The 21,981-nt window shown below is 47.8% G+C and overlaps 1 protein-coding gene across 1 annotated transcript in view; it reads right to left on the reverse strand.

Annotated features, from left to right (window-relative positions):
- Window positions 1-5,709: 5,709 nt before the first annotated feature.
- Window positions 5,710-21,981, reverse strand: part of LOC135237744 (ephrin type-A receptor 2-like) — a 29,413-nt gene continuing 13,141 nt past the window's right edge. The window contains exons 4-18 of the mRNA XM_064305145.1: window positions 16,733-16,888; window positions 16,294-16,618; window positions 16,163-16,167; window positions 16,005-16,132; window positions 15,551-15,728; window positions 14,840-14,936; window positions 13,783-13,838; window positions 13,568-13,693; window positions 12,675-12,860; window positions 12,392-12,453; window positions 11,568-11,777; window positions 11,120-11,269; window positions 10,239-10,432; window positions 9,235-9,390; window positions 5,710-7,501 (exon numbers count right to left, since the gene is read on the reverse strand). Coding sequence (XP_064161215.1) covers window positions 7,393-7,501; window positions 9,235-9,390; window positions 10,239-10,432; window positions 11,120-11,269; window positions 11,568-11,777; window positions 12,392-12,453; window positions 12,675-12,860; window positions 13,568-13,693; window positions 13,783-13,838; window positions 14,840-14,936; window positions 15,551-15,728; window positions 16,005-16,132; window positions 16,163-16,167; window positions 16,294-16,618; window positions 16,733-16,888 — 2,138 coding nt within the window. The 3' untranslated portion in view covers window positions 5,710-7,392. The remainder of the gene's footprint in view (window positions 7,502-9,234; window positions 9,391-10,238; window positions 10,433-11,119; window positions 11,270-11,567; window positions 11,778-12,391; window positions 12,454-12,674; window positions 12,861-13,567; window positions 13,694-13,782; window positions 13,839-14,839; window positions 14,937-15,550; window positions 15,729-16,004; window positions 16,133-16,162; window positions 16,168-16,293; window positions 16,619-16,732; window positions 16,889-21,981) is intronic.

Here is a 21,981-nt window from a genome sequence, read left to right on the forward strand (position 1 = left end):
AATCACGGTTGTAACATGGGCGTGGCTATGCATACGAATCGACCGTCAATAGTCATTTATTGATGCTATGTCCGCCAGTACGCTGGCATGTTATAGATTCACTTTCGTTAATCACAATCAAATCCAATTCATAATTGGATTCCAACATAATTTCCTCACACATCGTTCGTTGGGGTGCTAAGTAAAAGTTACAGTTTAAAATGAGCCTCAGGCCAACTAGAAACCCTCTTGTTTTGTAACAGGTGTTGGATCCACTGAACTGTTCTTATGTTGTTCATTGGTTGGATCAAAACAAACAGTAGAGGGTACATCCCACATTGTCTCTTGACTATTAGTGATCGTGATATTTGAAAATTAAGCATGGTCTATGGTATGGTATGGTATTGTAGAATTTCCCAGCAATGCCAGGAGAATATCACCATTTTTGTAGCTAGCTTAAGATAACGTTAACGAAGAGTTTTACATGCATTTTACATGTTCTTAGATCACCAGCGATATTTCAGTCAAATCAAAAATGTTGCCGATTCTCTCATTTACACAGCGGTTCAGTGGAAAATTTAGCTTGATTAAATGGTTCACTGACGGTCTAAACTTTTTTGCAAGTTTAGTAATCCTACCAACTTTTCAAGCAAAACATAATTGTGGTCAAATGTATATAATCTACCAAAGCACCACCAGAGAATGTCCCTGGTGGAAATTCCAGCTACCAGCCTAAGATCGCATCTTCAGCTCCAGCTGGATACCATCTGGAATTTGGTGGTGGTCTGTTGTCTGTAGCAAGCTGGCCTACTAGCTGGACATGGCCTTGCTAGGATACTTGCTATCTCAACCATGATGTTGCCAACCTGACCAGATTATACGCAGCTGGACCAATTGGCTGGAGCCAAGCTGGAAATTCCACCAGGAGTTTACTGGCTGCAGTTAGAATCCCCCTAAATGAGTTGTGATTAATCAGAAATAGTAACTGACAGTTGGTTTATTACCAAAGCACATTCTCCAAACTGGCGGGGTTATACCACATCGTATAAATAAGATTGTCTGGATATTATGAGGGTCGTTACCTCACCTTCCAAAATACACGCAGAAAATAAAAAAATCAGCAAACTGCTACTGCACATTTGATGCTGTCAAATATGTAATGTTTTCTTATGTTTATTTTGCTCTTTAAATACTATTTCAGTGTTTTTATAGTCTGGTGGGAGCAGTGTATGATCTACTGTTTACTTTAATTCTATTTTAACAGGTGAACCCCATGACTCAGCTCCCTCCTCCATGCCCCCCCCCCCCCCTCAAAAAAACTCTTTCAGTCCAAGAGCAGCAACCGTATGTTTGTGTTGCAGTCTGTCTTTCAGATGAGAAGTTCTGTCGAGGTCCTGTCTAATTTATGTCATGAAAATGAAAGAGGGAAGTGTTCCCAGGTGTTCGGGGCAATTCATATCCCTGAAATTGACTGTGTAATCACCATTTTGTTTAATTGGTTGACTAGTTCTGGCACCACAAGATGGAGTATGGCAAGTCCTCTGGTGCAAAATGGTTGCCGTGCGACATGTAGGTGGATAGCTGGCGAAGCTTGGTGGTGACTGAAGCAGGAAACTGCAGGGCATTATTCATTTGTGACTTTTTCTTTGTAGGTAAAATTATTTTAATAGGTGGTTTTCAGTATTTATATGCAATAAGAATTGACCACACAGATTTCATAGAGCAACCAGATGGCCAGCTCATTCCTTCTTTTCTTCTTTCCTCCCTTCCTTCTTGTCTTCTTGCTGAAAACAGGAGGTTGTATTTGGTAAAATAAGTTTCCTCCTTTACAATTTATGAATATATCAAAAAAAAAAAAAACGAAATATCCATGGGCACATATTTTCCTACGCCAATTAATTTCATGAATATTAATAAAGCACATCAAATTAGAGCATTTCAGCTTCAGGGGTAGAGTAACATAACTCGCAATGTCACAACAGAGCAGTTAATGTGGTTCATTCACACAGCTTGCAGTGACAGTCAAAGAACCACAGTTCTGAATGTTCCGGTCGAAGAACTTTAGACAGCACACCAGATGATCAAGGAACTCTCCGTCTGAATTTCGCAAAGTTCTCTGGACTTGTAGGGATGTCACAAAGAATTCCGCTATATTTCAGAACTTCTCAGAGAACGCTTATTTACATTTAACATTTGTTTCGCTTGTCAGGCATAATTGAAGCAGAGGAGTTCAACTTGGAAATGATGTTTCTCATTACAGTAGATCTAGGTATAATTTAATTTCAAGCCCTTGCACATGAAGCTCGCTGTATGTTTCGTATAATTTATTCCTCTCGTTTCTTGAATTTTATTTAGTTTATTTTTCTGAAGGAAACAACAAAAGAAACATTTTTACAAACAGCAATACTCATTACCCTCAGGTTACCTATAAATTTTAAAAAATTTGAAAGTGCACTTTCAAAAAACAGTATTTATGCTAAGATTACTTCAGAATGACTATACTTGACTCTGTTTATGTTTCTCTTTTCCTTCCACAGAGAAAATGAAATCAAGCTGTAACTGTGCTGTAATCCATGGGACATATCCTACAACCATTCCATTTTTTTAAAGATCTTTCTTCAACATGTTTTTATTTCATTGAAGATAATCATTTTCAGTCATACTACCTATAAAGATTTTGTACAATTGAGGCATAGACACACACAAAGACGCACGCAATCAAGCACACGCACACGCATGAACAGCACAGGAGCTTTGGTCTTTCAATTAGTCTATGAGAACGGGAGGAATATATATGTGTGCGTGTGTGTGTGTGTGTGTGTGTGTGTGAGAGAGAGAGAGAGAGAGAGAGAGAAGGAAAGAGAGAGAGAGAGAGAGAGAGAGAGAGAGAGAGAGCAATATTGGGTGTTTGGTCAGGAACCCACCTCTAAAATTAACAGGAATGTGAATTCCAACGGTCGCTGGCTTTCATGCTACGTATAAAAATAGAAAAACAAGAAAGCCAAGAGGAGGAAGAAAGGGAATAGAGAATGAGGAAGAGGTAGAAAAGAGTAAGGGGAACAGAGCTGGAGATCTGGGAAGGGCAGCCACAGGCCCCGCACAGAAGAATCCACAGCCCCACGCAGAACGCACAACCACGTGGAAAACTGCACCACTGCAGCCTTCGCCTGAGCTGACCGTCTCTCACACACACACACACACACACACACACACACCCTACACACACGAGTCCACTGCCCCATGCGGAAAGCACAACCATGTGTAAAACTGCATCACTGCAGCCTTTTCCTGAGCTGACCGTCTCTCTCACACAAACACACACACAACACACACACACACATACACACACATGCATTACACACACACACACACGCGCACACACACCTACACACACGCATTACACACACACGCACACACACACACTACACATTACACACACACACACACGCACACATTACACACACACACACATACACACGCATGACACACACACACACACACGCACACACACCTGCACACATGCATTACACACACACACCCTACACACACGAGTCCACTGCCCCATGCGGAAAGCACAACCATGTGTAAAACTGCATCACTGCAGCCTTTTCCTGAGCTGACCGTCTCTCACACACACACACACACACACATACACACGCATGACACACACACACACACGCACACACACCTGCACACATGCATTACACACACACGCACACACACACACTACACATTACACACACACACACACGCACACATTACACAGACAGACACACACGTACATGCAGAAACAGGACAATGCACATGTTAACAAATGCAAACACAAATATATATATCAATATATGCAAAGCTGGACACATAGTGTGCACCTGGACATGTTCAGGAACACACACATACAGAAGCACTGTCATATCCACAGCCAAGCACACAAGAACAAACACAGCTGCACTTTGTAAATGTGCACCACATACAGACACTCCTGAATTCTTAGTTTATACCATTTTTCAAAGATAAATACCATTACATCTCATTTACATTACAGCCACACAGCAGATGTTCTTATCCAGAGCGATGTACAGATGTGGAGATCATTGTAACTCAAAAATGCATAAATGCATAATGAAATACCATAAAATATACACATATATACAGTATATATATATATATATATATATATATGTTACACAATATTGCACACTTCATAACCATATTTAGTTTAAAAATAGATGGTTACAATTTATCTAACGTTTTGTTAAGCTTACATATTTGCTTAAACATGTCTCAATTATCTCCTGTTTTGTTTTCCATTCCAAATAAACCCATAAAAATTCTTCAGTCATCTTTATAAAAATAAAAACGGACATTATCTGTGCATATATAGACTTGCATCCATAAACACAGAGGCAGAATACTATACAGAGGTTTGCAAAAACATACAAGCTAAAAGATGAATGACCCCAGAGCGCTACATGAAATGTCATTTGCTGAAATGAATCCGGCCAGATTCATACCCAGCTAAACACCCACCTGTGGATGCCTGCAGTCAACCAAAAACAGCGGGGGCAGCCCGCTGAAGCTCACAGGACCTGCTGTTCCCTCACTTAATTTGCCATTTACACGAAACGTCCATTTGGTCTACTTCTACTTTAGCACCCCGTCCTCCCCCCACCCACACCCCCCACCATTAGGCCCCACTAGAAAGAAAATTCTTATTTTTTTTTAAAGTGCATTTAACAGTACGAAAACTAAAAAGCTTTGAAGGGCTACTGCACTGCACAGGACAAACACTTGTGTTTTTCCACACACACAGACCCACGGCTATTTCGAGAAATTCCATTTCCTGCCGATGAAACGGCTTTTAACCAAAGTTAAAAGAGCTGACATACATTAAAAAGCAGAAAGGCAGCCAAAGAATCGTGACTCCAAACTTCGTTATCAAGAAACAGAACTTAGATGCTTTCAATTTTTTTTAATGAGGTTCCACGTTATGCTTTTTGAATTACCATAACTTTATTTTAATCTATTCATTAAATCAATATTTACATTTCCTTTTAGTGTGTTTTTTTTCTCTTCTTTGAACTGATAATGATATACTTATGACAATGGTATCTGCATTATTCAACTTCAATTCTGAATATAAACAATAAAACCACAAGTGTGGTTCCATTCTTTGTTAAGTTCCATTTATCTGAAATTAGAAGGTGTATACCCAAGACAGAGTCCCAAACATGTGCCTCTTGTAGCACCAACAGGTAAATAAAATAATTTCTTACTCCTGCAGTTTGAATGGGTTGATTAACAATGTTGCTGTGTGATATGAAATTGCTTTAGACTCATGCTCCCCGTTTAATTATGAAGGTAAGCAATTGTAACATTCTGTTCAATAAAATGTTTTTAATTTTTACAAATGTTACATTTTTTCTTCCAAATGATTCCAAATGTGTTGGATGGGGTTGAGGTCAGGGCTCTGTGCAGGCCAGTCAAGTTCTTCCACACTGTTCTCAATTGTCATGCTGAAACAGGAAAGGGTCTTCCCCAAACTGCAGGGGAAGCACAGACTCATGGAGAATGTGATTGTATGCTGTAGCACTAATATTTGCCTTCACTGGATCCAAGGGGCCTAGCCCAAAACCCCAGACCAAGGGGTGTCCATATACTGTTGTTCATATAGTGTACATTTATAAAATACGTGTTCAAAGGGGCAAAAATCCAAAGACAACGAGTACAAAGTTTAGACAAAAGATTTTATTGGAACAGAAAAATAAATTTCATTACAAAACAAGTCCCAACTTAAGTGTTTTTTAAACAATAAATAAAAAAAGAAATAAATATTAAATAAAGTTAACACAAAAAAATGGGCTACTCTCTTTCAGTTTGGAATATTGATTTAAATCTTGTACATATGGAAGGAGCAACCACACCATCCTGTCAAGAAAGATAATGTGTTATTATATCATACAACTGCAAAATTTTTAGAGGGGAAGCCACCAATGATTTTTTAAAGTGAATTTCTCATACAAAGTAACAAATGTAACTGCCCTTCAGTAAAAATCCCAAAAAATGTCCTCTGGCAGAGGACATTCGGACTGATACTGGGGAACAATGGGAAGTAATGAGAAACACCAAAAATCGAGATTCGCTTCTTCAAGTCCTAAAAGCTTCCAGCCATTCGCCGCGAGACAAATTTTGGGCGAACGCCGGTAATTTTCAGATGGAAGGACGTAGTTTCTCAGCTCCAGGTAAGTCGCCAGATGTCTTGAACGTCAGGGCAAATAAATTATGTTTTCTGAGAGGACGTGAGCCAACAGGGTAAGTGCTTACAGAGCTTCAAGAAACCTGCAGTCTGGCTCTGATCGCATTGCATTACTTGAGATGTGGAGACCATGTAAACGCTTGCCCCCCAAGTTTTCTAAATTAAAATATCAGAAAACTATGCTTTTTTTCCCCCTGCTCCCACAAACACAGCGGGATACACAGGAGTGAAAGAATTCATGATCACCCCGTCAGGAAGCAGCACAGCAGGGAGCCAATGAGGACAGCCCACACCAGGGGTCTGAAGCCCACAGGAGCTCCGCTGAAGCTGAAGGTGCTTAGCTGTACACGAACACACAAACGCGGTTCGTGTTCAACACGGGCGGTCTCGTGCAGCTGAGCACCTTCGACAGCTAAGAAGGAAGAATTTACATTTTATGATTGTAGGTAAAAGTCTGTGCTGGGTTTTCTTTTTTAAGTCTCAGGTTAACAGTCCATCAGGGCTAAAAAAAAAAAAAAAAAAACATCTGAATCTCCTCGCAACTAGCCTTACTGCCTGGTGAGTCATTGTTTAAATGATCTGCAGAATTACGAACAAACAGCTCTCAGCATAAATCAGCAAATCCCTTCAAGGCTGCAGCTTCCCAGTCTAAAAAAATAAATAAATACACAAACATGGCAAGTCCCCCAAGGCATCTGAAATCACTCCACATTCAAACTTCATCTTCCTGGGCTGCCAGAATAATAACCTATGTAGCGTTTACAATCTACTCATCTTTCGCAAATCATGCTTAAAAATAAAAAGAAAACCGCGCAAGGAGAAAAGAACTGTACAACAGCTACAAAAAGGTATGTATAGCAAATATAGTCAGTTAATATTTTTTAAAAAGTCTGATATATAAAAGCTTATTTTGTCCTTTTTGAGGCATTTTAATCTCCCTTTGCCGTTTTATAAGTACAGTGAGTCGGGCTGAGGTCTCTGGTCGGAGTCCGTAGTAGCGGGCTCTGCGGGGCCTCTTCAGTCAGTTTTCACAGGGGCGATGTTTTCGTTTCCAGTGAACAGAACTGGACCCCGTAGCTCCGTTCCTCCCCTGCCCGGCCGGCCCACGGCCCCAGTTCAGTGCAAGAGCTGCAGCTCCGGAGAGTGCCGTCGGCTTCGGCTCACACTGCGAAGACGCTGAGCGTGCTGGTCTGGTCCTTCAGGCCCAGAATGCTGTAGGCTATTCTCTTCAGGTGTCCCGGCAACCGAACCCCGATGTTCCGAATGTCCCTGCGAGACACAGAGGGGGAGCAGAGATTTTGAGTCGCTGCTGCCGTCCGTCGAGTTCGTTACAATACACAAAACGGCAGTCAGATGTCGGACGCCACATGCGCAGTTAAAACAGACGATTTCAATTACGGCCTTAATTGCCTAATGAGCGTTCTCCAGCCTAACCATGAATCTCAGCTGTCTGGCAAGCAAGCTCACGTTTGGGAGAACCCTAAATATTTTCTGTGTTTTTTAGGAGCGCTCCCACACGGCCACGGACGCGGGACAGGAATTATAAAAAGGGCCCTAAAAATGACAAACGTCCCAAAGACGTTTCATGGCATTTTGGGCCGTTTCTCTTGTTTGTTTCCTTATGTCTTCTACACCCCCCGGTCCTCCGGGCTTGATTTATGGGCAGTGCCATATAAAAACATTTAAATGGAAGCGAATGGGCTTTTTGCCAGAGGCAGCCGTGATCCTACGGACCCTTTCACCTCTCCCATTTCACTTCCTCTCCAGCCTCCAGCACACGGGCCCAAAATCTCTGCACCGGGACAGGCCCGCATTGTGTCCCCTCGCCAGCCATCATTCACTCCTGTCCCATCATTCCCCTGCCCAAAATCTGCTCTGCCTCTCCTAACACTTTTTAATATTGCCCCCCTCTACCCCCTTCCCCCTCCCCCCTTTGACTTCCTGATAGCAGCAACATTGGAGAACAGGGCCCAGGGTAAGGAGGGAGGGCAGAGGGGAAGAGATGGTGGGATGGGGGGGAGCGACAAAAGGACAGAAGTCAGGGTGGGAAAGAGTGAAGACAAGAAGGAGGAAGGAAGAGAGACACGTGGGAAGCAGGAGGGAAAGAGTGGAGGAGGACAAATGAGGTGAGAGAGAGAGGACGCAGGAGGGAGGTGGAGAAAGACAAAAGACCTTCCTACACATTGCCCTTTAAAAGTTCATTGTATCCATTCATAATGCTGCGCTCAAATACAACTCTTCTGCTTGTCTGGCCTTCATTTTGTCTGAGCAGCAATGAGGTGGTTTGAAAAAACAATTAGTTTTTTTTTTTTTAAATCACATCACCGAGGCAATGTTACCCTCCTCAAGGGAATTTGATCCTTGTCCAGTGAAATTAGACAGGGAAGAAAAGTGCTTTAACGCCACCCAATTCATTTAACATGAACTGGTGTGCTAACAGCATTTGACACATTTACACGCACACACACACACGCACACACACTCACAGACACATACTCACAGAGACACACACTCAATCTAATAGGAGCAAACAGCATGAATTTGCCAATCCAGTGAAAATCTAATCGGAAAACTAATGTAAAACAAATTATTCTATTTTCTCTGTTTTCCTAAAGAAATGAAGTTGAGCCATTTAAAACAGCGCACCTGTTCTGCCTGAGTATGTGATGCAAAACAGAGTAGATATGCACAAGCCTCATAAATCTGGGCCTGGTCCAGTTCACTAATCATTTTCTCCCTTAACAGCTTTATTTAGGAGGAAACAATAAAAAATATTCACCAGAACTAACTTCAGCTCTTTGAAGAGGCCAGGTGTTTCCAGTCATATTTCATGACTCGTGTGTATACTAAACAGGATGTGAGCAGGGGTGGGTTTTTAAGTCACTTTTTTGTGGCCTCTGGTTCTAGCTGGGGCCATTCCTGAGGAATGCGGTACGAGGTCAGGCGGCTCTGGCAGCGACGCCTCTGAGGAAGAGCGCGGGGGCGTTCCCGGCCGTACTCACTCGTTCTTCATCTGCAGAACCTGCTCCATGGAGGTGACGCCCGCCCGGGCGAAGTTCTCGCTGTACTGGCTCATCTTGATGGACTCCAGCCATTCCGACACCGACCTGAAGGGGGAGCCGTCAGAGCCGCTGGTGCTGGGCAGGCGGATGGACACGCTGAGGAGAAGGAGAGCGAAATCACGGTCAGCCCCGTCGCTGAGTTCTCTCGTGACTTTGTGTACATAAAAACCAGTCATCCGCTCTCTCTCTCCCTCGATATATGCACACTCATGCACGCAAACACACACACACACACGCACAAAAGCGCACACATACATGCATGCAGGCAAGCGCTCACACGCAAGCACACACACACACACACCCACAGCTGGTCGAAAAAGCACTGCAGTGCTCCTGGGGCACTGGCCACAGCCTTGGCTGGCATCACACAGAATCACATTTTCACAGAAATAAATGGTTCTCAGGGCTCTGGAAACACAAATAAACTTGGCACGCTGGCTTGGCCATTTTTTATTTTTGCTCTGTCCTCTGGCGTAGTTACTAATGGCAGGAAAGTCATATTTCCAGTAATCCTGTCAGAGCAAAGGCAGGACCCAAAGAACCAGAGTGACAGCTCACACGCAAACACACGTTCACCCTTTCCACCTCCAGGTTAACCCTTTCATAGCCAGATCAGCTGAGACTGCCGGGCAGTGAAAGAGCACGCGTGCCCCTTATCCTGGCTCTGGAAACTTCTGCTGTTCACTCCAGGGGACACCCAACCCTCAGTGGCCAGAGGATTACTTGAAATTTGGACTGACTGAGACTCACCAAGTGACCCGTTAGCAAGAGCGTAATAGGCTCAGGTGTGGAAATATCAAACGGTGCCTTGGAGCGCTACCACAGAGCACCGCCCTGTGTACACTCATCTACGCCCGCGCCTTCGTTTCCGCTCCTCGCCCCCCTGCCACCCCCCCCCCCCCCCCACCCCCCCACCCGAGCGGCCTCGCGGGAGCGTCCCTTACCGGGGGTCGAAGTCGGCGATGGTCTTGAGCGACTCGGGGCTCCGCAGCAGCTTGTCCAGCAGGCTGACGATGTCGGCGAAGCGGGGCCGCTTGGACCGGTCCTGGAGCCAGCACTGCAGCATCAGCTGGTACACCGTCGACGGGCAGTCCATGGGCGCCGGCAGCCGGAAGGCCTCGTTGATGGCCTTCATCACCTGGGAGGGAGACGAGGGAGGGAGCGTCACACCTCGCGTCACGCCTCACGCGGCCCGGCTCCAGTCCCACCTCTTCCCACTTTCCCGCTACGTCGGCGCTACCGTGGCGACGGCTGATCAAAGGGACCCCGGCGGACAGGAGTGGCGGCATGTTGCGCGCCTGGTACTACTTTTTTTGCTGAGTCGCACCTGCCCGCGTGATAACAGGCTTTGTGTCTCATGGGCCGGGGGGGGGGGGGGGGTGCGGCGTCGGGGGGGGGGGCAGGCAGTCTGGCTGCGAGCGAGCTGGTAATGGTGCCAGGCCCGTTAACGTGTTTACATAACATGTGGACACAGCCAGTGACCGCTGGACACAAAAGGCCCCAGCCCAGCAGCTGGGAGACTGGGAGCAGAGGAATGCTGGGCGCCAGCGGACCTGTTTGCCCGCCGCCTTCACTTCATTTTATTTTTTATTTCACCTTCATTTCATCAGGCGAGTCATTAAGAACAAATTCTTATTTGCAACGGCGGCCTGGCAAGCGACAGAAGCCACTTAAGGGAAGGGGGTTCACTCTGGCGGCCCTTCACACGCTCAGAGAGGTGACGGGAAGTGGGTCTAATTTCGGGCCTTTTCGGCTGAGCGCACGGCCCAGATGCCTCTGCGCAGGCAGCCCAAACTGGGCCGTGTGGTTTCGGTTCGGGCCTCACCTCGTGGTTGCTCATGTCCCAGTAGGGCCTCTCGCCGAAGGCCATGACCTCCCACATGACGATGCCGAAGCTCCAGACGTCGCTGGCCGAGGTGAACTTCCTGTACGCGATGGCCTCCGGAGCCGTCCAGCGGATGGGGATCTTTCCTCCCTGGGCGGGGGAACACAAAAATTTGTTTTCAGATAAACAGACATGGACGCTTTGAAAAGGCTGCCAGTGAGAGCAACCTTCTGGCAAAAGGCATTTTGTCCCGATTTTACAAACAAATTTAAGGCCTCTGTTTTGGTCTCACAACCTCTTTAGCTTCAGTGGCTTTCAAATCAAACACATCATGATCATTTCAAGAAAAAAAAAACAACTACTTCATTGATTTTTTTACGTTATATGTCAACTGAACCCCAAAAACCTATGACCTATGACAGTTCCCCTTGCCCTACTGCAGACTCACGCTGGTGGTGTAGGTTCCCTCGGGGTCGTCCTCCAGCACGCGGGACAGGCCGAAATCGGACACCTTGCACTCCATGTTGCTGTTGACCAGGATGTTGCGGGCGGCCAGGTCGCGGTGCACGTAGCTCATGTCGGAGAGGTACTTCATGCCCGCAGCGATGCCACGCAGCATGCCCACCAGCTGGTACGAGGTCAACTCCCCGTCGTGATCCTACGCAAAGGGACACACACGAGATCACGTCGGTGAATCAAAACGCACTGGTGTCCAATACCGTCCGAGAGATCCACAGTGTTTTAGAGAGTGCTGGGGTTCTACGCCAGAGCCATTCAACTAACAGTGACTGATTAATGAACAACAATCTGCCATTAAAAATTAAAAATTAAAAGGTCCGCTTGAGTGACTAAGACAACTATGAGTGAGGACGAGGAGCCCATAGACCTCTAGTCTGAACTAGAGGTGGGCAGCAGTGTAGTATAATTGGGTAAGGAACTGGGCTTGTAACCTAAAGGTCGCAGGTTCGATTCCCGGGTAGGACACTGCCGTTGTACCTTTTAAACAAAGTACTTAACCTGCATCGCTTCAGTATATATCAAGCTGTAATAAATGGATGCAATGTGAAAGCTATGTAAAAGTTGTGTAAGTCGCTCTGGATAAGCGCGTCTGCTAAATGCCTGTAATGTAATGTAACAACTGATCCAATGCGTACAGGCTTCCCCTTCTCATGGCTTTTCCCCCATTATCAGATTCCTCACTCATCCCCGCCATCTTATGCACCACATTCACAGCCGTTTCCTGTATCGGGGGCACGCGGGCGTGGCACCTACCTTCAGGTAGTTGTCCAGAGCCCCGTTCTCCATGTACTCCGTGATGATCATGGCGTGCTTGACTGAAAGGGGAAAGAAAGACGTAGTTTAGCCCACCAATCACCAGCAGGCGCCTGAGCAACTGACCAGAAATCAACCAATGAACAGATGACAAGCTGAATGCGAGAGGATAGACGGGAGAGGCAGAGCTGTAGGACGACAGGACAGTCGAACGGTCTCGGGGTGGGACAGGCGTTAGGGCACAGGGGTTGGGGAAGGGCGACGTCGAAAAGGGGACGCTTACACTTGGTGACGACGCCCTCCAGGCGGATGATGTTCTGGTGGGAGAACTGTCCCATGATGCTCGCCTCGCTCAGGAAGTCCTGCCGCTGCTTCTCCGTGTAGCCCGGCTTCAGCGTCTTGACGGCCACCGCCACCTCCTTGCGCCCCGGCGCCTTCAGCACCCCTCGGTAGACCTCCCCAAACTCGCCTGCAGGGCGGCGACATCAAGGACATGCAAGGTCAAGCAAGCGTTCATGAATTTAACTCGTTTAAAAAATGTAGTCACAAGTAGTTATGGATGGATCTGCTATTAGGGGTTAATAATTAGAGAGACTTTGGGATGTGAAAAACACTAGTCTTGGTCTTTGTTTTTTTTGTTGTTTTTTTTGGAGGGTGCATGGGAATTATTAGCCAAACTGTCTGGTCTGAAAGATGTTTATATGTAAATTAAATTTCCCCTCCTGAAAAGCTTGATCGTTTTCCTAAAAATAACAAATATTGGTAACTGAAACAAAGACAAACAGTGAATGTCTGCCTGAAACACAAATAACCCGCATAGCAGAGCATGACCAGACAGGACAGCGTGGAATTATAGGTATATAAATCCCAGTTTTGACTAGCAGTGTTTGATCCTTGAATTTTTTTACTCTAAAAAAATGTACTACCATGCCAATACAAGTTTAAATGGGTTTTGGAAAGAATCTAATCAGCTTGACCAGAACAGCGCTTTGGAATATTGCCCTGAGCTAAGCATGTCAGATAATACTGTACTTCAAGACTTGAAGGCAACTTGAAGTAAAAAAAAACAAAAAAAAAAAAGAAGGAACAAATATTTCTCCCCTCCAATCAGAATTGGACGGGTGTAAGAGAGTCAGAAGTTAAACACTCTACTCCTTAAACGTCCCTAAAACTCACCAGCTCCGATGACCTTTTGCTTGACCACATGACTCGGGTGAATCTCGCTGGCAAACTTGAGGACGGCCGTGTTGGGGTCCTCGTACGTGTGGGGGTCAACGTAGGTCTTCAGGGGCTTCAGTTGCTCTGGAGGTGCGAGGGAGGGCAGGGAGAATCATTAACGGCCGCTCAGAGAGAAGGCGAGACACATCGTCACGGCCGGAACGCCGGCTCACCTGAGCTGGAGAAGTAGGTGTCCTCCGGACCCTGACGGGCGTGAGGGTTCCTCCTCCTGTCAGGGCGAGAAAATTTTTTTTTTATTATTCATAAATCATTCATTCTCCACTCTGCATTCACAAGCGCCATTTCACAATACGATTATCACAATCCTATTCATGTGTTTAAAAAAAAAAAAAAAGAAGAGTATTCTGAGTAGCCTCGGAACACTGAAACCTTTCCTTGTGTGACTATAATTGGAAATCGGGTTTAAGCAAAGACACATATAGAAACTGAAAGCTTTTATTGCCCCCCCCCCCCCCTCCTCTGAAGAGTCAGAGAGCGCGCGAGCTCGCTGGGTTCTGGGGCAGGCTGATAAAAAGGGGTGGCCGCGCCCCCCCCCCCCCCCAGCCGTGACCACGGCGGCACTATCGCGGACAGACGGCGATAGCGGAGGGCAGGGTCACCTTTGCAGCGACTCGAGGGGGTGGGGGGAGTGGGGGGGGGGGGGGAACGAGCTGCCGCCTTTCATCTAGAAACAATGCGTCCTACTGATTCATTTCCCCTTAGCCGCGCCGCTTGCTAAAGTATAGTTATTGGGCAATGACAGGTTGCATTAAAACACCCACTCTTCTTCCTGAGGCTGAGGAAATGTGTACCGGGGGGGGCATTTAAGACAGGACAATGGAAAGAAATAAGGAAAGAAAAAGAGAAAAGGGGGGGAAAGAGAGGAGGGGGTCAGCAAAGGGAAGAGGGGATACGTAAATTAGACGTAAGAGAGAGAGAGAGAGAGGGTAAGAGAGGTAGAGAAAAAAATGAAAAAAAAGCTCCCACCACAGTCAAAATTTTTTAACATTACTATACAGTCTGGTGTGTAATGGATACTGTGTATTAACAGAGGAAAATTTGATTACATGTTGTAGCAACGTTACCTAGTGTCACTGTCCGTGTATGTAGTATCTGGTTTGCATTTCCAATATATTTACGTGGAATACTGCTTCATTTAAATTCCAATCACTGAGTGCAGGAGAAAGACGCAAGAGACAGAAAAGGAGAGGAGACAAAGTGGCAACTGACCGTCTGTGAAGCAGCAGGATCACCACGACAACCAGCAGCATGACTCCTCCCCCCACCACGGCCCCCATGATGATGGGCGTTGACGTTTGGGCCTCCACTGTAACACATAAGCAACATGAGTCAGTCGTCTCCGACACAGGGGTGCTCACACACGCACACGCACACGCACCAAAGTGCACACTATAGGAATTTCAAGTACAGTCTTCAAAAACATGAAGTCCAATACACAAGTTTATATAGTTTTCAGAGACAAAGAACTGTTCTTCCAGCCTATGAGATTCATTTAACTACCATATGTCAAGATTCCATTTAGCCAATCATCAGTTAGGATCAGGGAGTCCATACCAAGGCTGATCATGCAGGCCTAGAGGTCCCCTAAAGCACTTGATATATACCACAGCTGGAGTCTATCTCCTCTAGCTTCCATTCCAGCAGGAACATGGCATGGGGTGACACAGCGGACACTTAGATATATAGACTTCTAAAAGTACACTTTCAGAAGTACTTTTATCAAGTTACAGTACCCATAAGATCTATACGATATTTTATATAATTGCTTATGTAATTGCTTTAGAAACATTTTCTGTAAGTCAACTTTTTAACCATAACCCATCAGCATGCACACGCTGCGCAGCACCAGGCCAGCACCAGGCCAGAACCAGGCCAGAACTGGGCCAGCACCGGGCCACCCTCCTCCTCCTCCTCACTCACTCTCGGGCAGGGTCTGGAACTCGCGCTCCATGCTGCTGCTGCCCGGGTTCCCCTCCGGACTCAGCGCCTGCACCCGGAACACGTAGACGGTGCCCGGCGCCAGGTCGTCGATCTGGACCGAGCTCTTCTCCAGAACCAGCACCGTGTACGTGGTCACGTCCTTCTCACCGTCGTTCTCCTGCAGGGGTAGCGTGGCGTGGGTGGGGATTACTGACCATGGTGCCCTCCTGATACACACAACTGGCCAAAACTAGGCCCTACATACGTCTTTAACAGATATCTGAACATATTTATTTATTTATAAGTTTATCCTTTATTTTATACAGGTGAGCCTTCTGAGATTCTAAATTTGTTTTTCAAGATGACCTGAAGACCTTGTCATAAATTAGTTTCCATGAACCGGCGTTCCTTTCAACGCGTTTGAACATGGCCTCTCTCTCGCCCTCTCGCTCACCTTCTTGCGGTACATGAGCTCGTAGCGAGGGCCGTTATGGGGCTGGGCTCGGCGGGACACGGCCCAGGACAGCGACAGGCTGGTGGCGCTCCGCTCGTCCAGCCGCATCGACATCACCTTGGGCGGATCTGGAGGTGAGGGGGCGGAACGTTAAAAACCCGAACTCACAACCTCCCCCACCCACACGAGGCCCATTTTGAAAGTGAGGCCGAACCCCGGACGGAGGCGGGAAGGGGGGGGGGTGTGGCCCTTTGAACGGTGCCACCCAGTCGAGGCAGGAGGGGCTGACCTGTGGCGAGGGGTGGAGGCGGAGGCCCGCTGGCCGCTGTAGTGGGACACGCCGCTGCGCGCCTCCACGGTGAAGGTGTAGTTGAGGTGCGGCTCCAGCCCGCCGACGGTCACCCAGGCCTCCCGCAGGCCGGCGGGGCGGGGCTCGAAGCGCACGCCCTCGCCGCAGGGCAGGCAGGCGCCGCCGTCGCAGCGCTCGCACGTCACGGCGTACTCCAGGTCGCTCCGCCCCCCCGTCTCCGCCGGCGGGCTCCACGACAGCTCCAGCTTCCCCGCCGCGTTCAGCGCCGTCGTGGCAACCAGGTCCAGAGGGGCAGAGGGCGGAGCTGGAAGGGAGGGATCGGTTGTTACGCACAGGCGTGAAATGAAGACTGACCAATCCCCTGCATTCGTGCCGGCATAAATCTGAACCTTCGCAGATTTCGGGAAATGGGCCTCACCGGAACAGTCTGTGGTGACGGGGTCGGTGGAGGTGCGGTAGAACCCCTCCTGGCAGAGGCAGGACAGGCTGCCGGAGGGCGACTCCTGGGTGTTTTTGGGGCACGGCTCACACCGCTTGCCGGCCTCGGACTCCTTGAAGTACCCGGGACGACACGCTGAAAGAGGGAGCGTTACCCATAAGGCACTGCGTCGGGATCACACTGGACACACACATACGCAGGATAGCAAAGGATCACAAGACTATGACACTGAATCTGGAATGGACGCAAAAATGAAGGATAATAAATGATCATAAGACAGTCATAAGCCACTGGATCAGGAATTCACTGGGTACACACAAACGCAGGGTAATAAAGGATCATAGGACCATAAAGAACCATCAGCGCACAACACAAAAAGCACCCAGCCCAGCTAGAATTACTCACAGCATCATTTTCGATGTATAATTACATCTCCAAAACGTCTTTTTTTTTTTTTTACATCCTGCTGGTGTCTCCCAATAAAACACTAACACATGCGAGAGGATATTTCTGTGTGCATCTGCATGCACCATTATTTGTGGTGTCAACCCCCTCTTTCCACACATGACTGAGCGTGCGCAAAGTGTTATTATGGTAATCTGGCCCCTTTAAACTCCGAAGCCACACACACGCACGCAGGGCGGGCGGGCGAGCGCGCTCCTCCTCTCTCTCCTTTTACACAAGCACTCTTCACACAAGACCAGCCATCCAACATTCCAGAACAGTGGTGACTACCATGAGTAAAGGCTAAATGGATCTCCAAAAGCCATTACTTTATACTAAAAGCCATTAGTTCATAACTTCTCATTTCAAATAGTTGATACTCATCGACCCCCCCCTACACCCCCCCCCCCCCAACCATTATCAGTCTGTTAAAACGATGTATAATCTTTTTGGAAAGCAAGTCTTGGGTTAGCTTTCGTTACCATTCATATGATTATCCATACCATGTCATTACCATAACACAGTGACTAAACTTCTCTTTTAAGTTGAAATGTCCACTTTTTTCCAGGAAAACACACCTCAAATATGTCATCTGTAAACAGATTTTGATCATGGAGGCATAGACGAACCCAGACATGAAAACATAATCCTAGAATAGGCTTTCTGAAGCTTATATCCCTGGCTAGTTTGGCAATAATTAGCCATGGTCCTCTTTCCAGCAAGGGTTTGTGGGAAAGGTCTGGGTACCAAGAGTGGTTTGTTGGGGAGGGACACTGAAGGGGTAGGGGGTATTTTGTTTCGCGTGAAACCTCTTCACCCTTGTCAAAAAGGGATTAGGAGTTTGGTAAACAATGCTCCACAATGGCGATGAAAGAAAAGAAGAAAAGAGAAGACGTCCCCTCTTCAGCTCCCAAAAGCCTTCCCCCAGCATGCGACCGCGTGGCCCAGGAGCTCTCCTCTCTCCTGCCGCGGCGTCTCTCCTTCTGTTCTCCTCTCTCCGCATGACCCCTCGCTCTTTCTCTCTCTCTCTCTCTCTCTCTCTCTCTCTCTTCCCCTCTCTCTCGCTCGCACGCTCTCCTCTTTTTCCCGCTCTCTCGCTCCCTCCCATAGCTCACCCCGGGACCCCTCGCTCTCCGGCTCAAACTCGCCCGCCTCCGGTGTTCCGAGTCCATTCCCCATTCAAATGCTTATACCCCCCCCCCACAGGGCCCAAAGAATGGATCACCCTGAGCCTGAGCTTCACAATGCGGCCCAATTAGCATAGCGGCACGGCCCACTCCACTGTATTTTTCCTTTTTTCGGAGGGGGTGGGGGGGTGGGGGGGGGGATAGGGGAGGAGGAGTGAGGTTGGGGAATGTATACCTGAGATCTGTAGGCATAAAAACTCAGCGTTCTGTAACCTGAAGAGATAAGCAGCCCTTTTTCTTCGGGCAATGTTACAACATACTTTGAGTTCCAGGCAGCCATATTTTTTTGTTTGTTTCCATGGCGAAGCAGCTGCAGGTGTGGCTGCGGACCAGATGACAAACTCTGCCCACACATCTCTGAGCAGTAGGCCAGCTGTAGATTACCACGCGACAATCCTAATTATATTACTCAGCAATTTGTTCGGTTAATTTATTAATAAGCCTTTCAGCTGTGCTTTCTGTTAACGATTATCGAGTTTAAACTCGTCTCTTTTTTACTGGAACAGGTGAAATGAGGGGAAATGTGACGGAGGAAGAAAAGACTAGAGAAAAGAGATAGAGAGCAATGAAGGAGAATGAGGAACAGAGAATCACAGGTCGTGATTTTGACCTGAGATCGTCTGAGCAGCCACATTCAGTTTCATATTTAGCTGCGTCTCATGAATAAACAACATTACTCCATATTTCCAAATATTTTTTTTTTTTTTTTTTAGGGAACCCCCTACATTACACATTTAGGCACAGGAATGCACCCAGTGGATAAGCACTGCAAACCCATTTTCATTTTCATTCCCTCTCTCTCTCTCTCCACCAGCTGTTCCCTTGAACATTTACAGCAACTAATTAACAGTCGGTATGACAGGAAAGAAGGGAGCGAGAGATTGAGAGGGAGAGAGAGATCCCTGCTGGGAGGCAGAAAAGAGGAGAGAGAATTGCCCCATTCATATGGGGGCGAAGGGGGGGGGGGTGGCACACAGCTGCTGTACTGTACCCCTACCCCTAATCCTGCTACCCCACTACCACCACCCCGCCCCCCCCCTCAAACCAGCCCCATTCCCGTCCCCGCTCCGCACCACCCACTCCCCACCCCCCCACCCTCAAAGAAACTGCGTTCCCGTCCCCCCTCCGCACCACCTGTGAGTGTGCGGGCTCTTCGGAGAGCGGACAGCAGTGCTGGGAATGCCTCTGCATTCAGGGCCCGGGGGGGAGAGACACTTGGCGCTCGGGGCAGAGATGTCACTCTGAATGGCCACTCAGGCACTCGAGCGAGCGAGCGAGAATATGCCCCCGCCCCGCCCCCCTCGCCCCCCTCACCCCCCCCCCACCCCGGAGCTCGGCGGGGCCCCGAAGATCAACAGCACTGCCGCCTCGGCCCTTCAGCCCCCAGCGCACGGGCACCAGCACCACCACCGTCTCTTTGTTTATTTAACTGCCGCTTTTAATCATTGTGAAAGTTTGAGTTTTAGGGCTTTTTTTTTTTTTTTTTTTAAATCTGCAAATATAGAATGTTTGACCAAAGAAAATACATTCGTGTCCTCTTTACTGTGTAATGCAGCAGTTTTTGAAAGCCTGCAATTTAGTTGCGTTTAGTTGTGCATTATAGATTTTTTTTTTTTTTTTTTTTTTTTAAATCAGATTCAGGGGTTTCATCCTGTCAGCCTGATGGAACAGGAAGCAGAAGCACAAGACCAGAGCTGTGCTTCCTTTCTTTTTTAAGGGGCCAATCAAAACACAGAAGAGAGGAGGAGATTGGGGGAGGTAGAGAAAGAGAGAAAGACTAGGAAAATCAGAGGCTGTTGAAGAGCACAAGTCTGGCTGACCAGGAGAAAGGGGGAGAGAGTGAGAAAGTGAGAGAGAGAGAGAGAAAGAGGAAGAGAGAAAGAGAAATATAAGGTGACAGAACGGTTTTGGGAAATGGGTGTGATCTGGCAGGCAGATGAAGACCTGACGCGAGCTTCGAGGAAGAGGAGAGACAGATGTGTTTACACTCGCAGCGTGTGAAAAATGATTCTTTTTTAAAGTTCTCCCCTTTTCCCCTTTCTCATGCCTCTCCGGGGGCTTTTCTAATTTAGCGCTGGTTGTTTACCATGTTAGCTGTGGGACTTCTGTGCTACTGTGACCTGTCAGGGGTGGGGGGTCCCCACGGTGGGGGGGGGGAATGAGTTTGGTGAGGGGGCGGAAATGAGGGAGTGAGAGATCGAGAAGGAGAGAGAGATCTGGTGGTGGTGGTGGGGGGGGGGGGACTCTTGTAGAGGCAACACAAACTCCCCCTGGAGTTAGACTGGGGGTGGGGTGGGGGGGTAGCGCGGGCATTAGGACAAGGGCAGGGAACAAACCATGTCATTTTACCCTGAGCAGAAGCAGGCAGGAACCCCCCCCTCACCCTCCTAACCCCGCTCCTCTAGGGCAGAGCAGGGATTGGTGGGGACGACCGACAGTAAAAACAAACGGGGGCAGAGAGGGAGGAGAGAGAGAGGAGAGAGAGAGAGAGAGAGAGAGAGGAGAGAGAGAGAGAGAGAGAGAGAGGGGCAGCGAGGGACTACATCAGGGCCAGAAACTCATGTAAGGCCAAGGGGTTACAGCTGAGGCCACACAGTAAAAAAAACAAACATGAGGAAAACCAGAAAGTTCATCGTCAGCATAAACGCATTAGAGGAGGGAACCGAGAAACCGACTTTCACCCTCATTCCCTTCTCCGCTCTCTTTCTTCTCCTCCTTCTCCGCTCTCTTTCTTCTCCTCCTTCTCCCGCTTCCTTTCTACCCATTTTTTCCTGACCACCCAGCTTTCTGCCCACGCCCCGACTCCTGCCCGTGTGCCCCAGGTGTGCATAGTTTAAGGCCTAGCCTCTGAACGGGGCCGGGGGGGGGGGGGGGGGGGGGGGGAGGGGGGGGAGAGAGAGAGAGGGGGGGGGGGTGGAGGAGGGAGAGAGAGAGAGAGAGCCGTCCGGCCACATGTTGCTAACCTCTGCCACTCTGAGCAGGACGGGGCAGTTGTAGTTGTAGCAGGAAACCAGGAGGTCACAGGGGGGATGGGAGGTGGGATGTGGGGGAATGTGGTGGGGTGAGGGGGTGGGGAAGGTGTGTGGAGGACGGAGGACATCAGTCAAAAGGATTACCAGACCAATAGAACAGCTGTGAGGGAATTACGTGCTCACTATACACTTCCGCTCACTCTTTCATCTGGTCGTTCATGTGCACAATAACCTCTGTAATCCCCGCTGCCCCCCCCCCCCCCGACCCCCCCATTCTAGTGTTAGGTGGAGAGAGGAAGAGACAGAGAGGAACAGAGTAAAAGCAATTAGCTTGTTTGCATCATTCCTTTCAATTCTGTTTTTTTTTTTTGTCAGAAAGTACTGTCTGAAATATTTTGAACAAATGATACATTGTTGCACAAATGTCAATCATCAAACTCGGAACTGAACTGAGAAAGAGAGCAGAACGGAGAGAAAAAAAGAAAGCGTAACAGAAGGGGATACAGTATGTGCTGTAGCAGTACGTCACCACAGCAGACTTTGCAGTTAAGTTTCAAGGTGACTATCAACCTTCCAACTCCAGACAGCGAGTCCGACGAGACTCGTTCCAGAGACTTTGGACAAA

This window comes from Anguilla rostrata, chromosome 13, assembly GCF_018555375.3.
Source record: "Anguilla rostrata isolate EN2019 chromosome 13, ASM1855537v3, whole genome shotgun sequence".
Lineage (NCBI taxonomy): Eukaryota > Metazoa > Chordata > Actinopteri > Anguilliformes > Anguillidae > Anguilla > Anguilla rostrata.